At 44.0% G+C, this 19970-nt stretch overlaps 1 protein-coding gene across 1 annotated transcript in view; it reads right to left on the reverse strand.

The window, feature by feature from the left end:
- cacna1ba (calcium channel, voltage-dependent, N type, alpha 1B subunit, a) overlaps positions 1–19970 on the reverse strand; it is a 783270-nt gene that overhangs the window by 369849 nt on the left and 393451 nt on the right. Inside the window, exons 16-20 of the mRNA XM_050050840.1 lie at positions 16043–16115; positions 15834–15951; positions 15609–15676; positions 15330–15436; positions 10482–10547 (exon numbers count right to left, since the gene is read on the reverse strand). Coding sequence (XP_049906797.1) covers positions 10482–10547; positions 15330–15436; positions 15609–15676; positions 15834–15951; positions 16043–16115 — 432 coding nt within the window. The remainder of the gene's footprint in view (positions 1–10481; positions 10548–15329; positions 15437–15608; positions 15677–15833; positions 15952–16042; positions 16116–19970) is intronic.

The raw sequence follows: 19970 nt of genomic DNA on the forward strand, positions 1-19970 counted from the left end.
TGGTTTCAGTTGGCGAGCTTTTAGCGCACCTTCGGTGAAGCCTTTTGGCACGAAACTGTCACTGCGCCAAGCTGGATCTGTCGACACCTCCTCCTGCTGCACCGCCACACCCATCTCAGCGCACCTCGGTCTGCCAAACTACCAAACTGAGCGCGCCTCGGGTTGCGCCGCTCGAAACTAGCTCTGCGCGGGGTCCGCCACCTTGCGCTGCGCCGGGAAACTAGAGCCCTTAGAGTTATTCGAGTCACCTAAAGTTGTTTTCCATAGCATTTCTTTCAACATCTCACTACATAAAACGTGTTTGTAGCACCCTGCTAATTTTGTTTACATATTGTTTGTTTTTTTAAATATGTATTTATCTGAGCAGAAACACAGTATGTCTTAAAATCTGGGCTGGCTTAATTATGGGTGGCATGTAATCCCTTTAATATAGTGTCGCTTTGAGAAGACCTTGAATGTCTCAGGTCCTCTTTCCTCTGTGTGCAATGGGTGGCAAGGTGTCAATTGGTTATTAGCCAGTCAGAGCCAATTAGAGATTAGTATCTTAACCTACGAGGTTCTTAGAGGAGGTGGGACTAGGAAGAGCAAGAAACACACGAAGAGTGAAAAAAACAGGTGAAACTATAAAGACATTGGGTCTCATTCATGAAACTTGAGCAGAAGGAATTTGTGTGTAAAGTATTCGCAGACGGAAATTTACGTGCATGTCCGCATTCATCAATATTTTACTAGCTCCGATCTTTTCGTAGCTACTAACAAAATCTACTCCTGCTCCTGACCACTCGTAGTGCTTGTGTAAATTTAGTAAAGCACATAAATATTGCTTGTCACTATTGGAAATTTCAATTTTAACTCGTATTGCGTTCTGTTATGTACACAATACACAGATGCCTTTGAAACACGTAATCTAAACATGACAAAATATTAAAAATATAACACATTTAGTTAAATTAGTTGGCAATTAGCAGGTTTAAGATCCAGATTAGGTTCATGATTGTGAATTATCTATGTAAATCGACTCAATAGATTACACGTTCTTTCTACATGTTGAATGATGATAATAAAAATATCCGTAAGGACAGCCGGATCACAGCCTCTTCGGCCTCGGTGCCTGGGTTCAGCAGGGGCAGCAGGAGCAGCAGGTGGTGGAGCCATGAAGGAGCACGTGCCAGCTGAAAGAATTATTTGAGACAACACGTTTTGTTTTTTTGTTTTTTTTTGTGGCTTTTTGAATCTGATTTGAAAAATATTTAATTTACGTTGTATAAAACAGAGCTTTAGGCTATTAAGATTCAAATAGACTAATTTGAAGACGATGCATACAAAACTGCTATAGGCTATATGTTATCCCATTTGTTAAAATAAATGTTAAATAGCTCTACATTCCGACAGCCATCACTGATTTAGAGTTTATCCATTACGCACAAAACATCTCTGGTTTCCCGTTCCCACTTCATTCAAAACCCCACAAATGAATCTTCTATTTGTTTGGTGACCGCTGTATTTTTTTGTGTGTGCTTATGCGTTGCTTTGCCTCCGGTTTCATATCAAACCATTTACGCTTCACCTCTGACAACTGTGGTTCTTTGTACCACGGAGACAACATTAACAGCATCTGTTACCTCCCTCCAGGCCTTCGCTTTGCCTGTCCCTGTTGCACCACTACTAACTGAAGAAAATAAAATGTTTTTTCTTAAATCCATCCGCTTCGGAAAAATTATTCTTTCTTTCTTTCTTTCTTTCTTTCTTTGCGCCATGACTGACAGGTCGATAGGATGCACCTACACCTCCTTATATGGTGGTCATTGGCTATTCATGGGCGGGATTTATGCTAATTGCTGATTACTGGGAGCGCGCTGTCACTTTACGATGGATTGGCATTCATGATCATACACACGTGTTTACGATCAAATCTGAGTTTCCCGCAGCGTTCCTGAATCCGGAGTAGGTTTTTAGTAGAGTAGGCTTTTATGTGCAAATCTACACACAGACTTACTAACTTTTCATGAATGAGACCCATTGAGCGCTAGTTTTGACTTTAGTACAGTCTGTTATATTATCACTGGTTATCAAGTAAAGAACTGGGCTTTTTGTTAGCTTGTAACCCGTTAGGGGAAGAAAGAGCCATGTTGCGGAGCTGTTTCAGTGAGTAATTCTGTTAAAGGATAACTTCACCATTTTTCAACATTAACTTTATCCATCAAAGTTTGGGGTATAGTGTGACATATAATATGTTTTTATAGTGCTCTCTGTTTCTCTGGTGGCTGCTTCAAAATCTGCTGTACTTCCACAAACAGATGACAACAGTGGTACTTGGAAGAACTATAAGCTATTTCAACTTCTCCACCTCTGGTTATCCAGGAGGTGTGTTCTAGATGCATCCAAAACAAATTTTCCTTCTTATCTCCTATTTCAAACTAGCTGCGTGTTCACAAGTGAAAATGGCATCATTTATGAGTGCAGACTGAGGATGTTACAAGGATATATATATATATATATATATATATATATATATATATATATTTGTTTTTACAATGTATTGGCCGACTAAGATATTCAGGCAGGTGTCAGCTGTCGCCAATGACAACACAGTCCCTGTGTGTGCGTTATTTTGCATGAAAGTTTTGCTCTTCACTTGGACAAAGGTGTGCAGGAGACTAAAGCCCCTTTTACACTGCCAGATTTTCCGCGAATGTTGGGCCATTTTGCCGGCAAGCTGCGAGCATTTAGACACACAGAGCCGGATTGGCGAGTTGATCCGAAGTGGCCAATTTTCTCGGAGGGTAGTCATATTGGCTGGACCCTTTTAGTTTAAACAGACAGAGGCAGCCTTCCGCAATGGGAGGGGCTGTTGAAGACTTGTGGGAGGAGCTGTTGATGACGCCGCACGTGCGAGCCACTGGCGGTGGATAAACAGGAAATGGCTGATAGAAGGAATTAGTGAGCAGCTAGTACTAGTAGCAAGAGGGAAACGCAAACCTGACAGACACTACAGTAAAGATGAGCAACTGGGGAGACAAGGAATTGCGCAGCCTCCTTGCCCTCGCAAACGAAGAGGCCATTAACCGTCAGATGACAGAACAGGCCGACTTACGAGAGAATCGCCAAGGATCTGACTAGCCGCGGCTTCCCTCCCACGTCACTGGTTATGTCACACGCTGAGCTACACATTTTGTTACTTGCTCACGCCCCCTATTGCCCAGACAAAGGCGCATTCTGTATGAACAAAAGTAGGTAGGCAGCATTTTGCAGCACTCCCCAATTTTGTTTCTATACTGCCAATGCTGAAAAAAGACTGATTGGGCTTTCCTGCAAATTTGCATGATTCCTATCTAAAAGGGGCTTAAGGTTGGACTATTAAACAAATATTTTGACTACTGGTGGAGTACATGGCCATTTTTTGTCATTTTACTATGCTTTCACCTCCGGAGAAAGACTGAGACCCGCTGCTCCACCATCAGCTGAGAGACAGTGGGGTAATACAGCATGGAGAGCATTTCACTGCTTACTTGGTGAATTAAGGACTTATTTTTACCAAACTAGAGCTGATCATTTTTGTGCCCACGACCAACAAATTACTGGGATATCAATCTAATTCAATAACCCAACGTCTGATTGTGCAACTTTGGTGTTCAGGGTGACCAAGATCACACTTTAGGAAATAGACACAAAACCACAACCACTTTCTCTCAACCCTTTTGACACATAAGATCCTTCAAATTCTTCTATGTGTTTGGGGATCTAGTGTTTCTGTTTGCGGGGTGGTATGAACCCAAAAGCAGTATGTAGGACCACAGAATCAGTTCAATCACAGCTTCTTTTATTTTCAGCACACAGTCATGTTCAGGACAGACAGCAGAGAATAATCTGACTAGAGCACAGTTCGCTGAGTCTTTAAGATGGCGGGAGAGTGATCTCTCTGGTGAGACAGTATCTGAAAAAGCAGGCTGGACGAGGGCACAGTTCAGAAGCCTGCGAGACACAGACGTGCCCGTACAGGGAACACACAGTCAGACGAAGAGCAGAAAACTCACTGCAGACCGGAGACCGCGGCGGACATCCACCAGCCGGGCAGACAGAAACCAGGAGGACAAGGCAAAACTCGTGGTCAAGGACAGAAGGCTGAGGTGGTTTACCGGGGATCAGACAGAGCAGGCAGGTCGGGAACAAACAGGGTCGTAACCATAGAGTCAGGCAGGAAAACCTGGAAAGTCTCGCATGGCAAAGAATAATCTGGTAACTGGTGAGTGTGGGACTGAGGCTTTTATGCTGGCTTGATTGCTGGGGATGAGCTGCAGGTGTGGGTGATCAGGAGAGTGAGAGCAGGTGTGGCTAATTGGCAGGGCCCCTGACGTCCTAAAACAAACCTGGAGACGTGAAAGGTTGGGTGAACTCTCATGGACTGGGAAAGCTTAAGCCGGACTGCCACTGGATTGATGATCTTTTCTATGTCGAAGGGACCCATGAACCTGGGAGCCATCTTGTTGGACTCGACCCGCAGAGGAAGGTCCCGGTTCGAGAGCCACACCTTCTGCCCACCTTATACTCAGGAGCCTTCGAGCACCGTCTGTTGGCTGAAGTGGTGTTTCTTCCTGCAGTTTTCAGGAGAGCTGCTCGGGCTTGGGCCCAGGTTCGACGGCAGTGGCGGATAAAGGCCTGCACAGAAGAACACGCTGCTTTGCCCTCCAGGGCTGGGAACAGGGGTGGCTGGTAACCATAGGCACACTGGAATGGGGAGAGGCCTGTGGCAGAGCTGGTCACGGTGTTGTGGGCATATTCCACCCACAGCAGTTGCTTGGACCAGGAGGAGGGGTTCTTAGAAGCCGCACACCGTAGTGCAACCTCCATCTCCTGGTTCACCCTCTCGGTCTGGCCATTAGACTGTGGGTGAAACCCGGAGGACAGACTGACCGTGGCTCCCAAGAGACTGTAGAACTCCTTCCAGAACGCCGATGTGAACTGGGGCTCCCTATCCGACACCACGTCTGCAGGGATGCCATACAGCCGAAAGACGGCTGCTGAGCTGTTTCCTTGGCCGAGGGAAGCTTGGACAAAGGCGTGAAGTGGGCCATCTTGGAAAACCGGTCCACCACGGTGAGAATGGCCGTATTCCCCTCAGAAGGTGGCAACCCGGTGACAAAATCTACAGATATGTGGAACCAAGGACGCTGAGGCACTGGAAGGGGTTGCAGGACACCAGGCGGAGCTTGGCGAGGCAACTTCTGCTGATTGCAGGTTGGGCAGGCACTGACGTAGTCCCTGACGTCCTCATCCATGGTGGACCATCAGAAGCGTTGCCGAAGAACGTCCCGAGTCCTCTGCATTCCAGGGTGGCAAAACAAACGTGATGCATGGGCCCACTGAAGCACTTCTGCCCTCAATGCTGGCGGGACGTGAAGACAATCAGTTGGGCAGGTACTGGGCCCTGGTTGGCCTTCGGTGGTGGCTCTCACCCTCTCCTCCACCTCCCAGGTAAGTGATGCCAGAATGCACGGTGCTGGGAGGATGGTGTCAGTGGCGGCTGTCTCCTCCTCCCACTGAAACTGGCGAGACAGGGCATCCGGTTTGGAGTTGCGGGATCCCGGTCTGTAGGAGAGGGTGAAGTCGAACTGGGTGAAGAAGAGGGCCCACCGTGCTTGGTGTGAATTGAGTCTCTTGGCGGATTGTATGTATTCAAGATTCTTGTGGTCAGTCCATACAAGAAACGGCTGTCTGGCCCCCTCCAACCAGTGTCGCCACTCCTCCAGCGCCAGCTTCACGGCCAGTAGTTCCCTGTTGCCGATATCGTAATTTCTCTCCCCAGGAGAAAGGCACCAGGAGAAGAAAGCACAGGGATGGAGTTTCTGGTTGCTGGCCGCCCGTTGGGATAGGATTGCCCCCAACCCTATGTCGGAGGCGTCCACCTCAATTATGAACTGCCGTTCTGGGTCAGGGACTTGGAGGATGGGAGCTGAAGAGAAGCAGTCCTTGAGGGTCTGGAAGGCCCCTTCAGCTGACAGAGATCACCGGTAGGGAACCTCGGAGGACGTCAGGGCAGTGAGCGGGGCCCCGATGGAGCCGTAATTACGGATGAAACGTCTGTAGAAATTGGCAAAACCTAAGAAGCACTGTAGTTGCTTGCGGTTTCCTGGGACTGGCCAGGCCGTTACATCTTCCACCTTGGCTGAATCCATCTGTAGACTTCCCTGGCCCACGATGAACCCAAGGAAGGGCACAGATGAGGCGTGGAACTCACACTTCTCTGCTTTAACATAAAGCGAGTTTTCCAGGAGGCGCTGCAATCAATCAATCAATCAATCAATCAATCAATCAATCAATCAATCAATTTTATTTATAAAGCCCAATATCACAAATCACAATTTGCCTCACAGGGCTTTACAGCATACGACATCCCTCTGTCCTTATGATCCTCGCAGCGGAATACGGGACTGCAAGACAGTCTGAACATGATGAACATGTTCATTCAGGGACCTGGAGAAGATTAGGATGTCATCCAGGTAAACAAACACATATTTGTTAATCGTGTCCTGGAGGACATCATTAACCAGCGCCTGGAAGACCACCGGGGCGTTGGTTAGGCCGAAGGGCATCACCAGATATTCATAATGTCCTGTGGGGGTGTTGAAGGCGGTCTTCCATTCATCCAGGTGATAAGCATTGCGGAGGTCGAGCTTGATGAACACTGTGGCCCCCTGGAGTACTTCGAAGGCTGTAGAGATCAGGGGTAGAGGATACCGGTTCTTGATGGTGATTTCGTTGAGCCCCCGGAAGTCTATGCAGGGTCGTAGCGTCTTATCCTTTTTCCTCCACAAAGAAAAAAACAGCCCCTGCAGGAGATGAAAAGGGGCAAATGAGCCCAGCTGCCAGACAGTCATTGATGTAAGCCTCCATGGCTTCTCTTTCAGGGCCTGACAGAGAGTACAGGCGGCCCCTGGGGGAAGTGGTGCCGGGCTTTAGGTCTATGGCACAGTCATAGGGTCGATGCGGGGGCAGAGAGGTGGCCTTGGCCTTGCAGAATACCTCTTTAAAGTCGTGGTATTCTGTGGGAACTCCGGAAAGGTCGGAAGAGGAACTGGTCTGTGAGTTCGCTGGAGGGGTGAAAGCATCCTTCAGGCACACCCGGTGGCACTGGTGGCTCCAGCCCAAGATGACCCCTGTGGCCCAGTCTATGTGGGGGTTATGGCGGCAGAGCCATGGGTACCCCAAAATCACGGGGTGTTCAGGTGACGGAAGGAGGTGAAACTGGATGGTCTCATGATGATTGCCTGAGAATAGCATGTGGATAGGCGAGGTCTGATGTGTGACTGTTCCCAGCAGGTGGCCATCCAGAGCAGTGGCGGGGATTGGGCAGGAGAGTGGACTCATCTCAATCCCAAGCTGCTTTGCCAGACCCTCGTCCATGATGTTAGTCTCAGCCTCTGAGTCGATGAAAGTGGCCAGGGTGTGTGAGCCACCAGGGAGAACCAGTTTCACATGGGTCAGAGGGCGACGTCGAGAGCAAGATTTGGTATAGCTGCGACTCACCAAGACTTCCTCCCTCACTGATGAGTCCCCCTTTTACTGGGCAGCGGGAGACGAAGTGACCTGCCCCACCACAGTACATGCAGAGGTTCCCCTTGCGGTGGCGTTCTCGTTCCTCGGGGCAGAGTTAGGTACTGCCCAGCTGCATGGTTTCGGGTTCCCCTGGATCTGCCTGTGCTATGAAGTGGGCGGAGCTGACGGCAGGCGAAGGTCCCCGTTGACGTACTGGAGGGTGGCGACGAGTGGCTGTGTGTCTTCTCTCCCTCTGTCGGTCTCGGACACGCTGATCCACTCTGGTGGCGAGCTCAATGAGACCGTCCAGCGTGGATGGCAGGGGGTAGGAGACCAGCTCGTCTTTTATATAATCTGCAAGACCATGTGTCACAGAGAGCAGGCGCATTCCAGTCGCTCCGTCAAGCCATGGTCCGAAAGTCAATGGAGAAGTCTGCTACAGTCTGATCTCCCTGGTGCATGGAGAGCAGCGTCCTGACTGGATGAACTTAAACCGAACACCTTGTGTAGCTCATCAGTGAAGGCTTGGAATGATGCACAGGCCGCGGTCTGCTTCTCCTACTCTGCAGTTCCCCAAAGCAGAGCTCTGCCTGTCAAATTGCTGATGACATACGCCACCTTAGCGCTTGTGGCGAATGTGTAGGGTTGCAGGCTGAAGATGATGGAGCAGGAGGTTAAGAATGGACCACAGAGCTCAGGGTTCCCATTGTAGCGCTCCGGCGTCCCCACTCGCGGCTCGGAGATCATCCGGGGCAGGACTGGAGGTGGCAGGGGAGGATCTGGTGCTGGAGCGGGTGGTGCTGGAGTGGGTGGTGCTGGAGCAGGTGTGGCGGCAGAGGACACCGCAGCGGTCAGTTGCTGCACCTGGGCTGTGAGAGCGGTGAGAGCTTGAGCTTGAGCCTCCACGACTTGCTGGGATTGAGCCGCCATCTCCACCATTCTCAGCTCATGCTGTGTGAGGACAGTCTCGATCCTCTCAAACCGGTTCTGTGGGTGTGCTGGGTCCATGACTGGCCAGATTGTACTGTTAGCGGGGTGGTATGAACCCAAAAGCAGTACGTAGGATCGCAGAATCAGTTCAATCACAGCTTCTTTTATTTTCAGCACACAGTCATGTTCAGGACAGACAGCAGAGAACAGTCTGACTAGAGCACAGTTCACTGAGTCTTTAAGATGGCGGGAGAGTGATCTCTCTGGTGAGAACTTAAGACAGTCTCTGAAAGAGCAGGCTGGACGAAGGCACAGTTCAGAAGCCTGCGAGACACAGACGTGCCCGTACAGGGAACACACAGTAAGACGAAGAACAGAAAACTCACTGCAGACCGGAGATTGCGGCGGACATCCACCAGCCGGGCAGACAGAAACCAGGAGGACAAGGCAAAACTCGTGGTCAAGGACAGAAGGCTGAGGTGGTTTACCAGGGATCAGACAGAGCAGGCAGGTCGGGAACAAACAGGGTCGGAACCGTAGAGTCAGGCAGGAAAACGCTGGAAAGTCTCGCATGGCAAAGAACAATCTGGCAACTGGTGAGTGTGGGACTGAGGCTTTTATGCTGGCTTGATTGCTGGGGATGAGCTGCAGGTGTGGGTGATCAGGAGAGTGAGAGCAGGTGTGGCTGATTGGCAGGGAGAGACTGAGGTGCATTCAAGAGCAGAATGTGACAGTTTCTCCTTAAATTGAAGAAACTTTTCATTGTCAGTACATCTTGAGAAATTCAGATCCACTTGGGGTTCAATTAAACACTACTTTGATACATTAAAGATTCTATAGATTTTTTTCTTTTGTATTTCTCTCCTGCTTTTTATGTAATAAGTTTTTTGTAAACTACTTAAGTTCATAGTGCTGTAAGATGCCAGTTGGCATTTGAGGCAGTGTGATTTGTTCTGTGTTTCTGGAATTTGGAGGTAAGGACTGGATAAGGGAATGACGGAGAGGGAGAAAATGGAAAATTATGTGTACAGTGTATGATTATGTTCTTTGCATTTTTGAGAATGAAAATATTATGCGTAAGAAAAAAATAACTGTCAATCTCAGTTGTTTGAGCTACGATGTACCGTGTTTAATTTATTGAAAAAATGAACTTTGTCAACAAAAGAAATTACAACAATGTGCCCTAAAGTTTTATACAATGTAATAAGAGAGTAATGGTGTATGATCTAATCTGCTTGCTGACAACAAAGCCTTAATAAGAGACGGTAAGACAACCTAATAAGAGTTTGCTCAGCAGGTTGTCATACTGTCTCCTCTTAAAGGTGCTACAACTGTTTTGGGTGTAATGTGGTAAAATGTAAGGTATCTACTGCTTTTATTATTGTTATTGGGCAATCAATATACTTGACAGCTTTCGACTAATTTTTTAAAGTTATTCAAGAAAGTAAAGCTTTCTTTAGTGTTTTTGTTGCATGATGGTAAGGAATGAACTCAACAACTGCTGTTTCCTACTCAGTCACTTAGCATATGTCTGTGTTTCCACTGAGCAGTCATGTTCTTAACCTATATAACACAAGTCTAAAGCTTACACAACAGAAAAAAAACATACAATACATACTTACAACTGACTTGGGAAAAAGAATCACAGTTGGAAATATACATAATGAACACAAAGTATGAACAATGATATGTCCTAATTTTCATATAGGAGAGGTGCAGTGAAAAAAGTCATTCTCAGACAGAAACATGTCAATCACAAATGGGCAGATACCATGATCGCTGACAAAAACACTCATGACACTTTACAGAGAAACAATAAGAACATAAACTGGGAATGGAAATAACGAAACACCATGCAGCTCCATCAGAAGGTGTGATCACAGAGGAGCTGTTATGTTGTTCTGGATAATTCACACAGAAGAATGACATGATGACACCAAAAGAAGACAGAGTTAGACAGCAGAAGAAGAGGGGTGATTGGGGGCTTTAAACATAGTAACAAAGAGGTAATAACTCACAGTGAGTTAACGCTGCAGATGGATGAGTTGCTAGAGTGCGCGTTACCTCGACTGCGTGTTAGAAAACTGCACATGCACAAAACAAAAGTGGGGGAGAGGGAACATCATAGGATGAAGTCAGAGTTACAGCCAGACACCATTCAACATTTCTCTGTCTTCTCTATGTCCTTTGATCTCCCATCACGTTTTAATGCAATGGGCAGTCAATGACTGAGACTGAACCAGACAGGGAATGCCACAGAAATGGTCTGTCAGGGAAATCCTGACTGCCATAGTGACAGTTTTTTTCTTCTTCTGTTTTTATGCAAATGGAGCAAGGGAAATACCATTAAAGCCCAGATATGACAGGGTAGGGTTATACTAAAATCTATAAACAGGCTCAAGATAATTGAATTTTAGGGATATTTGTTGTGGTAGAGCAGCTCTGGATACAAGAATAATGTCATGGGTGATCCTGAAAAATCTTTTGCTAAATAGTCGGGGCAGTAGCAAAAACCCAGTAATGCTGCAGATCAATTGCAGCAGCAAGTAATGCCTGTGTGAGGACATAAACTATTTTGTGCTGCGACAGGCAATCATGTCAAATCCATGGATTTGGTAAAGTCTACTGATAAGGCATCCTTTAAATAAAAACCTGGTGTATAATTTTGCTGTTACTGCAAAATAGCCCATTGTGTTTCTGTGTGCAAGAGAATTTTTCAATTAATGTTCATTTTACTGGCCCCATAATGCAACTAGTCTCAGCTGTGGTTTACATGGGCCAGAACTTGCACTTACACTAAGCCAGTCTGTTTTCCCATGTCTAGAGGCTCCTGCATTAGGTTTGGATGAGGTAAACAAAAAGAGACCTGGTTGAAGAATTTGCAGGACTTGAAGCTACGTTAAAAGTTTTGGTTTTGGCTATCTCTAGGGAGCTAAATAAGCTAAAAACTCAGGACTGAAGTATTCATTTTGTAGTTTGTGTCCACCTGATGTATGCAAATTCAATTTTCACTCTACTTTTAGCTCTGTTTTGGTCTCCACAAACTCCTGAGAAAAATACCTGACTCTTCAGCTGCTAAATCACCAGCTAGTAGCTATCTGTGTCTGTGAGCTGCTTGGTGCCGAGCAGGTAGTGTACAGTGTGTTTTTCATAAGAAACTGGCTGCTTGAAACAAAAATGAGTTCAAAGAGGCATAAAAGCACCACAGAGCTGATGAGGAACAGCAGAGTCAGTTTTAACCAAATTTCACAGTCTAAGAAAACAAAGTTGCACACCTAATTTTTACAGCATTGTAAGTTATTTTGTCAGGATCTATTTGAAGTATCTTGAAATTGGGATAGATTAAACTCTGCATGTCCGTGTGTGTGTGTGTGTGTGTGTGTGTGTGTATAAGTCAGCATCTCAAGATCAAAGGTGTATATTGTTTTTGCCATGCAGCTTTACCATATAGGATAGCTACCAAGTGCTCTAAAAGTTCTCAGTAAATCTTCTTGACTCCACTCGCTGAGGATCAATACCACCATAGGATTATTTATGCCTCCAGAGCACTCTTTTGTTTTTGTTATGCAAATTCTTTGCAAAAAATAGCCATAAGATAGTAACAGTTTGTTACACGATACAAAACAGTAAACAGGTATCTTTAGAAGAATGGTAAAGCAGAGATAGTTATCATGGGCCTCATTCAACAATATTCTTCTAAGTTTTCCTTAAATTTGTTCTTGACAAAGGTCCTAGGAAAAGTCTGTGTCAAATTCATGACATGTTTTTAAACTGCAGAATTGTGTTCTTTTAATGATGAATGTCCTTGTCCTCTAAACTGAAAGTATGTGCCAGTTGATCCTATTTACAGTAGAATAACACTCTGCCAATCCTCATAAAAAGGCATAAGACTGGGCTGTGTGCACACAGAAATTGAAAAGAAATGCTGAGAGAATTAAGTAAAGAACACCCAAACAAATGCCAAAAAAGCAACAAAAGAAAACCCTTAAAAAACAATAGTTTTGAAGTGGATGTACTTCTGCATGCAGTCAACGCCAAATAAGCTGAGGAACATAGTAGCATCAGTAGTGGATATAAAATAACACCAGAAACTATGCATTTGCATGCTATTACTGTACTTGTTTGGTGAATGCTGTATTTGGAGAAGGGAGCACAACTGAAAAAAAACCAACCTGCCAAACACAGAAGAGAGACGCTAACCCCTGGAGGGAGACAGGCTTGCATGATTAATTGTTAATTATTGGATGTTATGTTTCCCAGTTAACACAATTGATGTGAATTAGTTAGTGCTGGGTTTATTTAGTTGGTAAAAGTATAAAAATAATTATCAAAAAACATTGTACATGCAGAAATATCATTGTAATTTAAATCTTATAATATTATTTAACTGCAGAATTGAAGAAAACACAATAACTAAATTGTTCTAACCTAAGAACAAATCCCAAATAAGAAAACACTGGTAAATGTCAGAATCTTTGTGAAAACTGCATAATTGGGTTTTAAGAAGAAATTTTCTCTGAAGAACTGTTGGTGAATGAGGCCCAGTGTATTGTACATTGTTTTGTATATTTCTACATGCACACACGCACGCACTCACACACACACACACACACACACACACACACACACATTATGATATTCTGTCTGTTGATGGAAGGGTTAGAGTTGATTTTCTAAGGGACAATGCAGTAATCTACAGTCATGGTCATTTGGGAGACAGAAAACAGGGATTTGTGAAGAAAGGAATGTTTGTAGGTGAGAAGATAAACACTGACTTTAACTGGGACATTGGCTCTGAGGAGGTAAGTTAAAGCCTTTGGAAACACAGCTTGAAATAGTAAAAATGTATATATTATATCAAAGTCGAGTGTCTCATTAATCATCCACAAAAGTCTGAGTGAAAATAACCATTCATAACTATTAGAAAACCTGGTTTAAAAACAGCTCATTTTGCAGTTTAGACCACTTGCCAGGACAGAGTGGGCGTGGCAGATAACGCTCTGATTGACAGCTCCCTCGTTTTGATTGACATCTCCCTGGCTCAGCAATGGCTGCCACAAATTTAATCCAGCCGTACATGTTTGAGCCCTCTGATGATTCAGAGGACGAAGCAGAAGCCCTGCCAGCTGAAAATGATTCCTTTCAGGTGGTCACTGAATGGTAAGTTTCAAAATGTTTTGTGATTCATATTAATGTTACTTCGTAGAATAGTTAGCATAACTTTTACATGCAATGTTAGCTGAGATGAATGACAACGGGAGGCTAGCGCTTTGCCTTTCTTCATTGAGATACGTTTTCATTGAAAACATAAATCTGCTCCGTTTTTCTGATAATAGCCTTTTTCATTCAAACACATCCAGTCTTAATAGATTAAATATGTATTTACTCTGACACACACACACTGACCCCCAAAGCAGGAGAGACCGGTGCCTGCCGTCTCTCTGGCGTTGTGTAGAAGTATTTGCCCGCCTCGAATAATGTTCCCCTCCGGCTAAAATTGTGTTGTTTCCCGCAGCATCACCTCCGCGATTGGGGATATGTTTATGCGTAGCAAAGCTAACTGCTTGGGGTTGGGGTTAGGGGTGAGGAAGGGTGCACATTACGTCCCCTCCCCACGAGCCGACACCGGCACCGAGCCCAGGGGGAAAGCCCGGCCGCTCACAAGCCGCCTCTTCCTGCAGCTCCACGAGCTGCAAAGGCTCGGATTGTCCGGGCTTTGGAGCCAGTCAACCTGATTCGAGTGCTGCTGGGAGCCCGCTGGAGGCAGAGCCTCCGCTGGGTCGCAGCCGAGCAGTTCAGCCAGTTTATGATCTGTATTTTCTAAACATCAGACTAGAAAGCTGTTTCTCAGACTCCACTAAACAATAAAATAATTTTAAGTAACACTGCTGTCCTGAGCTCTATAAAATCTGTCATCTGACATTTTCATTCGGCTGAATAAAAATTTTAGTTTAGATAATCAAGATATTTGTCTGTCATGCCACCTTGATTATTCCAGTGAGCTTTCAGTTTTGGCTCAGACTCAAAGAGGCAGATTTAGCTGGAGCACAAAGGTTTTGTTGCGCTGCCACTGGGGGGCGGGATGAGACAACTGACGGATGACGGATGATTGGTTTGGAATTTATTGCGTAATAAATCTCAGAGGTAACCACGGCCAAATCAAACCCAATTTCAAGAACGTACAAAAACTTAAAAGACAAATATTTCGAATTTGGATGGAAACTGATTTCTAATTGTTTTTACATGTTTAATATTATGTACATAAGACCCTAAATTACATAGTTAGAAGGCTATTGTGGATTTGGGTTTCCAGAGGCTTTAATATTATGCTTTGTTTCAACAAGAGGTTGACGTCATCAAATTTCACAATTACATCCAGGGTCCTCTGGGAAAAGTAACCAAAGAGCTAAATCAGAGACCATGAGATTAAGTTGTTGATGCTTGTGTAAATACATGCAGGAAACAGGGCTTTACAGAAATTAACTATTAAGTAAAAGACAACAATGTAGAGATTCTGCATATTTAGGTTATAATCACAACGTAAATGTTCTTAGCTAAAGCTATGGATTGCAATATCATACTGAAATACTGAAATATTTTAGGCACAGCTGTTTTGTATATCTGCCTTTCATCTGTATCTGTTGTTCACATTTTTAGGCTAGGGTTGAGGGTTTGTTCTTCAAACAAAAAAACGCTCTGGATGCTGTATATTATTACTGTATAAAAAAGTAAATGTGCATCCTGCACAGTTGTATAGCCGCTAGCTGTGCACCAAAGGTGCCTTGTATCTTTCCTGTTGTGGTGCGCTAAAGAAGAAAACAGAGATTTCAGGAAGCCAGAACAAACATTGGAAGAGGTTGACTTACGCTGTGATGGAAATGTTAGCGGCTGACATGGGGCTGACCTCCTTTACCTCCTTGGCCTTCTGGAGCGCAAGCTTCTTATTGATGGCCTCCTCTTGCTCCTCTTCATCCTGGACAGTATGAGCAAAAACATACATAGATAGATACATACAGTACATGCATACATACATACAGTATACTGTCGTGCCAGATCGGGCACGGATCCCCATGCCTACTACCTCTATCGCCTGTTGTAAACTGCTATAAATCCAGAATGTCACAAACTATAAAGAAATATTCTACCTTAGTGAGCTCCTGGGCATTTGCAAGGTTATCAACAGCAATGGCCAAGAAAACGTTGAGGAGGGTGTCTGTTTATTTGTGGTCTCAGGAAAAGAGCAAATGATTTATGAATACCATATCAATATTTCAAATTCCAGCTCAAATCAACCATACATTATTTTACAGCGCTATAGCGCTTCTGACAGCCACAGAGGTAAAGTGATTTGGATCAATTGAGCAGGATACAGTTTCCAAAGAGAGTGAGAACGATGAAATAAATGGAGGAGAACATTCCCCCGTGCACGCCCCCCTGTGATTCAATCCCATGGTACATGACGGCATTCCAGTCCTCCCCAGTTAGGATCTGCAGGGGAGACACAGGGCCAGGTTTCTCAGTCCAGTTCAGTGATACAAGCAGAGCAGGAGAAAAAAAGCATGATGGAGTTGACCTTTACCTGAAAGACAGTGAGGATCGCTGCGGGGAATGTGTCAAAGTTGGTTGTTGGTGTTTCATCTTCAAAATTAAACCTGCAGGGAGAAAAAGAAAAGGCAATCTTTGAATGCAATCAAGATTCAAAGCCAAAATACAGTCGAGATCACTCTTCCATCTACTGGGGGATGGGGCAGCTTACTGTCCTTGCCATTAGGCTGCTGCACATTATTTCAGCGCATATATTCCTACTACATTTGAGTCATCTAAGTGCCTAGTTTGTGTGACCTCATGGCTGATCTCTGAGTGTTTATTCTTCTCCAATGGATGAGTTGTGCTAATGCTAACATTTTGTACATCTGTCTGTCTACTTGGACCTAATTCCCCTCAACATGGGAGTTCTGTAGTTCACGGGGAATTCAGTGCGGGAGCTGTGGCAAAAATCAATGAGCAGGTATGTTTATACATAACTAATAATAGCAAGAATGTTTTATTTGAACTGGTGCATGTAGATTGCTTTTGTTTAGCCAGGGCAGAACTATTCGACGGCGTTACGGTCAGTACCGTCGATGCCCCGGAGTGTGGCAGTAATGCCAACTGTCAAGCGTTTCCAGTGGGAGAGAGGGAATCGTGGGTGTAGCATGTATGTAGCCACGTCAAACCCACCAATAGAAACTCTTCTCTCATCCATCAACGTAGGCCCCGTCCATTAAGTGCAGTTAAACCTGCAAGCAAAACTTTAACTCGCAAGCAGAGGACTGATCTGCAAGCAAAAGTTTTTTACTTGCAAGCAAAGAGGACTGATTTGCGAGCAAAACTTTTTAACTTGCAAACAAAGAGGACTGATTTGCAAGCAAAACTTTTTAACTCGCAAGCAAAGAAGACTGATTTATAAGCAAAATGATAATACGTTTGTACTTACAAACTTGATTTTTGATTACAGTTCAAGAAATATGCTCTCAAAACAGTTTTATATGATTGCAGCAAAAAGACACAAAAATACCTCCATAACCCACCTGTCAACCACAAAGCCATTGGAATAAAGAGTATACCTACTTTCTCCTCTGTAACCCACCCATCTTCCTATTACCCACCTCATCAACTATCACTACACTACTGAGGAGTGTATGTGGAGAGAAATAAAATAAAATAAAAATAAAAATAAAACAACAACAGTAAATCCGTGTTGAAATCAGGAGAAGAGCGAGTTATCGTTACCTCTGAGCAGCCGGTGGCCGCAATGAACAGCTCACGGAGGTTGCATTGATTTACACTGTGGTGCGTTGCGTTCACTCTCTATTCAGTGAAAATAGTATCGGGCGAAGGTACATTACAACGTTCTCATGATGTGTTCAGTGTAATCTTGTAAAATGTAGCTTTTGGAGAGAAACTTCAATAAATCCAGCTGTTCAAAGGAGAAATTTGTTGATGCTTTCACAGCAATATGAAATAGAAATTAGACAGGGAATTACGGCATATTAAAATTATACAACAGTTAATTCCGACCGAGTAATTTGATTGGACGAGAAGCATTCCGTGAGTACTGATACAGAGTATAACATCACTGGGACTTGTAACAGTAAAATCACTCCGCTTACAGGTGTTATGAATATAAACACAACCGTTAATTAACCAACTGTCACACTCACTACAGTGACGTAAACTGACACTAGCGTTACACCAAGAAGATGGATATTTTCCCCAAAATTACATTTGAATTAAATTATGAGTGGTCGTCAGGAGAGGACGAGGAAAAGGAAAGCCAGGACTCTTCTGTGCAGACCTCCAGGTGTGTTTGTGTAACATCAGCCGACCTCGACAAACTGGAGAGGAGCAAAAATTAAACGAACACAGTCAGGAATTATCAATGATCATCTGATGATGTATGGAAGCGAATCGTGACCAATATTTAAATTAAAATGCATTTGCAGAAATGCTTTTTCATTTTAAGAATGTGGCTGCATTATTTGACTCATGAATAAAATTAATAATTAGTCAGCCTATTTGCATTTTCATTTTCTTCTTCAAGACTGCACATTTTATGCCATAATCAAAAAGAAAACAAAGAGGACATTGCTATTTCGTTTTCGTGGTCTGCCCCGCAAACAACCTGATCTCACAGAAATACGTGAAATGACCNAAGAAAACAAAGAGGACATTGCTATTTCGTTTTCGTGGTCTGCCCCGCAAACAACCTGATCTCACAAGAAATACGTGAAATGACCACGACCTCTTAACACCGCATTCCGTGGTGGCAGCACGTAATGGGTTGAAATTACGTGCCGGTACCACGGAAACAATGCCAATGTAAAGTCAGTTAGGATCCTTTTTTGTGGTGGACACACGGATTCCCTGATTCAATAACGTCACGTCAACCTCGTTTTCCTCAATGATATCTTTAACATTCCTGTATACACACAAAAACACGGAAGTGTCCTTGATAACTCAACAATATGACAGGTTAATGTCAAGGTCATAAAATAAAATAAAGGTATTTTGCCAGCTTTTGATAGCGTAGGGCTTTAAGAGCATTATGCTGTGGGCGGATGGGGCACGTTCCACTACTGTTTTGTAGCTGTCTGCCGTGTGTGGGCTTCATTCCATTTCAGATTGCCGTCCGTCTGCCGTAACTGAATCCAAATGCCACTTATAAATAGATAAATAAGAAGAAAAAATAAGGCTGAGCACGGAAGAACCAGTGAGGAAACACCATCACATGGAGGGAGGCGGCCGCGGCGGCAACTGGGCCACCCTCCACTCCACCAGGGGAGAGCGGACCCCAAGCCAGCGCCACAGAACCAGCGGCCACCAACCCCCCCACCCCCCGGCGCACACGCTCCCACTGAGGAAACACTGGAGTTAAGAAATATGATAAATGACATAAAAGATTAAGATGTAGGCCTAACATAAAATAAATTCATTATTAAATAAATTAAAACATATAGCCTATAGTAGATAAAAGTACATGTTAAAAGTAAGTACAATAATAGGCTAAATAGTATCTAAGCAATAATAAAGTGTCTAAACAATAATAAATATTATCTAAGTTATCTATTAGGCTACCATTCCACTCTGTAAATAGATTTTAAAATTTCAATATGATTTTAATATTATTTTTGCTTATTTCATTGTTGTTATTATTGGTTTTACTTTTTAGTAGTATTGTATTGTCTGAGGATGACTCATTTTAGTAACTATCTACAGTAAATAAGAAAAAAAACAAGCAAAGAAACAAACGAAAATCATTTTATACACTGGGCCTTCAAAGTGCTTTCTGAAACTACACCTGGCATGGCTCGTGTCCAAAAAATGAAAAAATCAGAACTTTGTCGTAGAGCTAAACCAAATACATCATTGTAAAGGTCTCAACCTGGAGAGTAACATATGTCAGTATGAAGATTCTGCATGGCTCCTGCTTTCAGCCATTCACCTTTGAACCCTGACCTCAGTGCATGTTTGAAGGCTTATAACTCAGCAACTAAAGGGGGTACAGACATGGGACCAACTGACCTCAACTATCATGTGAGTGTAGTCAACAACTGGGGGTGCTGTCAGATATGGGTAAAATATGGAAAAAATTCATTTTCACCCATTTAGAAATTAGATATTTAAAATCTGATTACACAAGTGTGTTTACCATCCCCCTAAAGTCCACAGTGTAGTCTCAATTCAGTACTTACAACTTCCAAATATAGGAAAAACACTTATATTTTTAAAAAACTACAATTCCCTGGGACCGCGCCATGCAGTTTGATACATATCAGCAACATAGTTGTAGTTCTTCTGATTTGCAAAGTAGGGTTCTAAATAGGGTTGTAAAAAGATATATCTACCCAATATATCTAATATCAAGTAAAGCCGAACTAGTTATTACACTCCACCTAGATGAACTATGTCAAGAAAAAGTAAAGATGTCGGCTAATTTTTGATATTTTAGCTAATACGCTAGAAAC

This window comes from Epinephelus moara, chromosome 8 (assembly GCF_006386435.1).
Source record: "Epinephelus moara isolate mb chromosome 8, YSFRI_EMoa_1.0, whole genome shotgun sequence".
Taxonomy (NCBI): Eukaryota; Metazoa; Chordata; class Actinopteri; order Perciformes; family Serranidae; genus Epinephelus; species Epinephelus moara.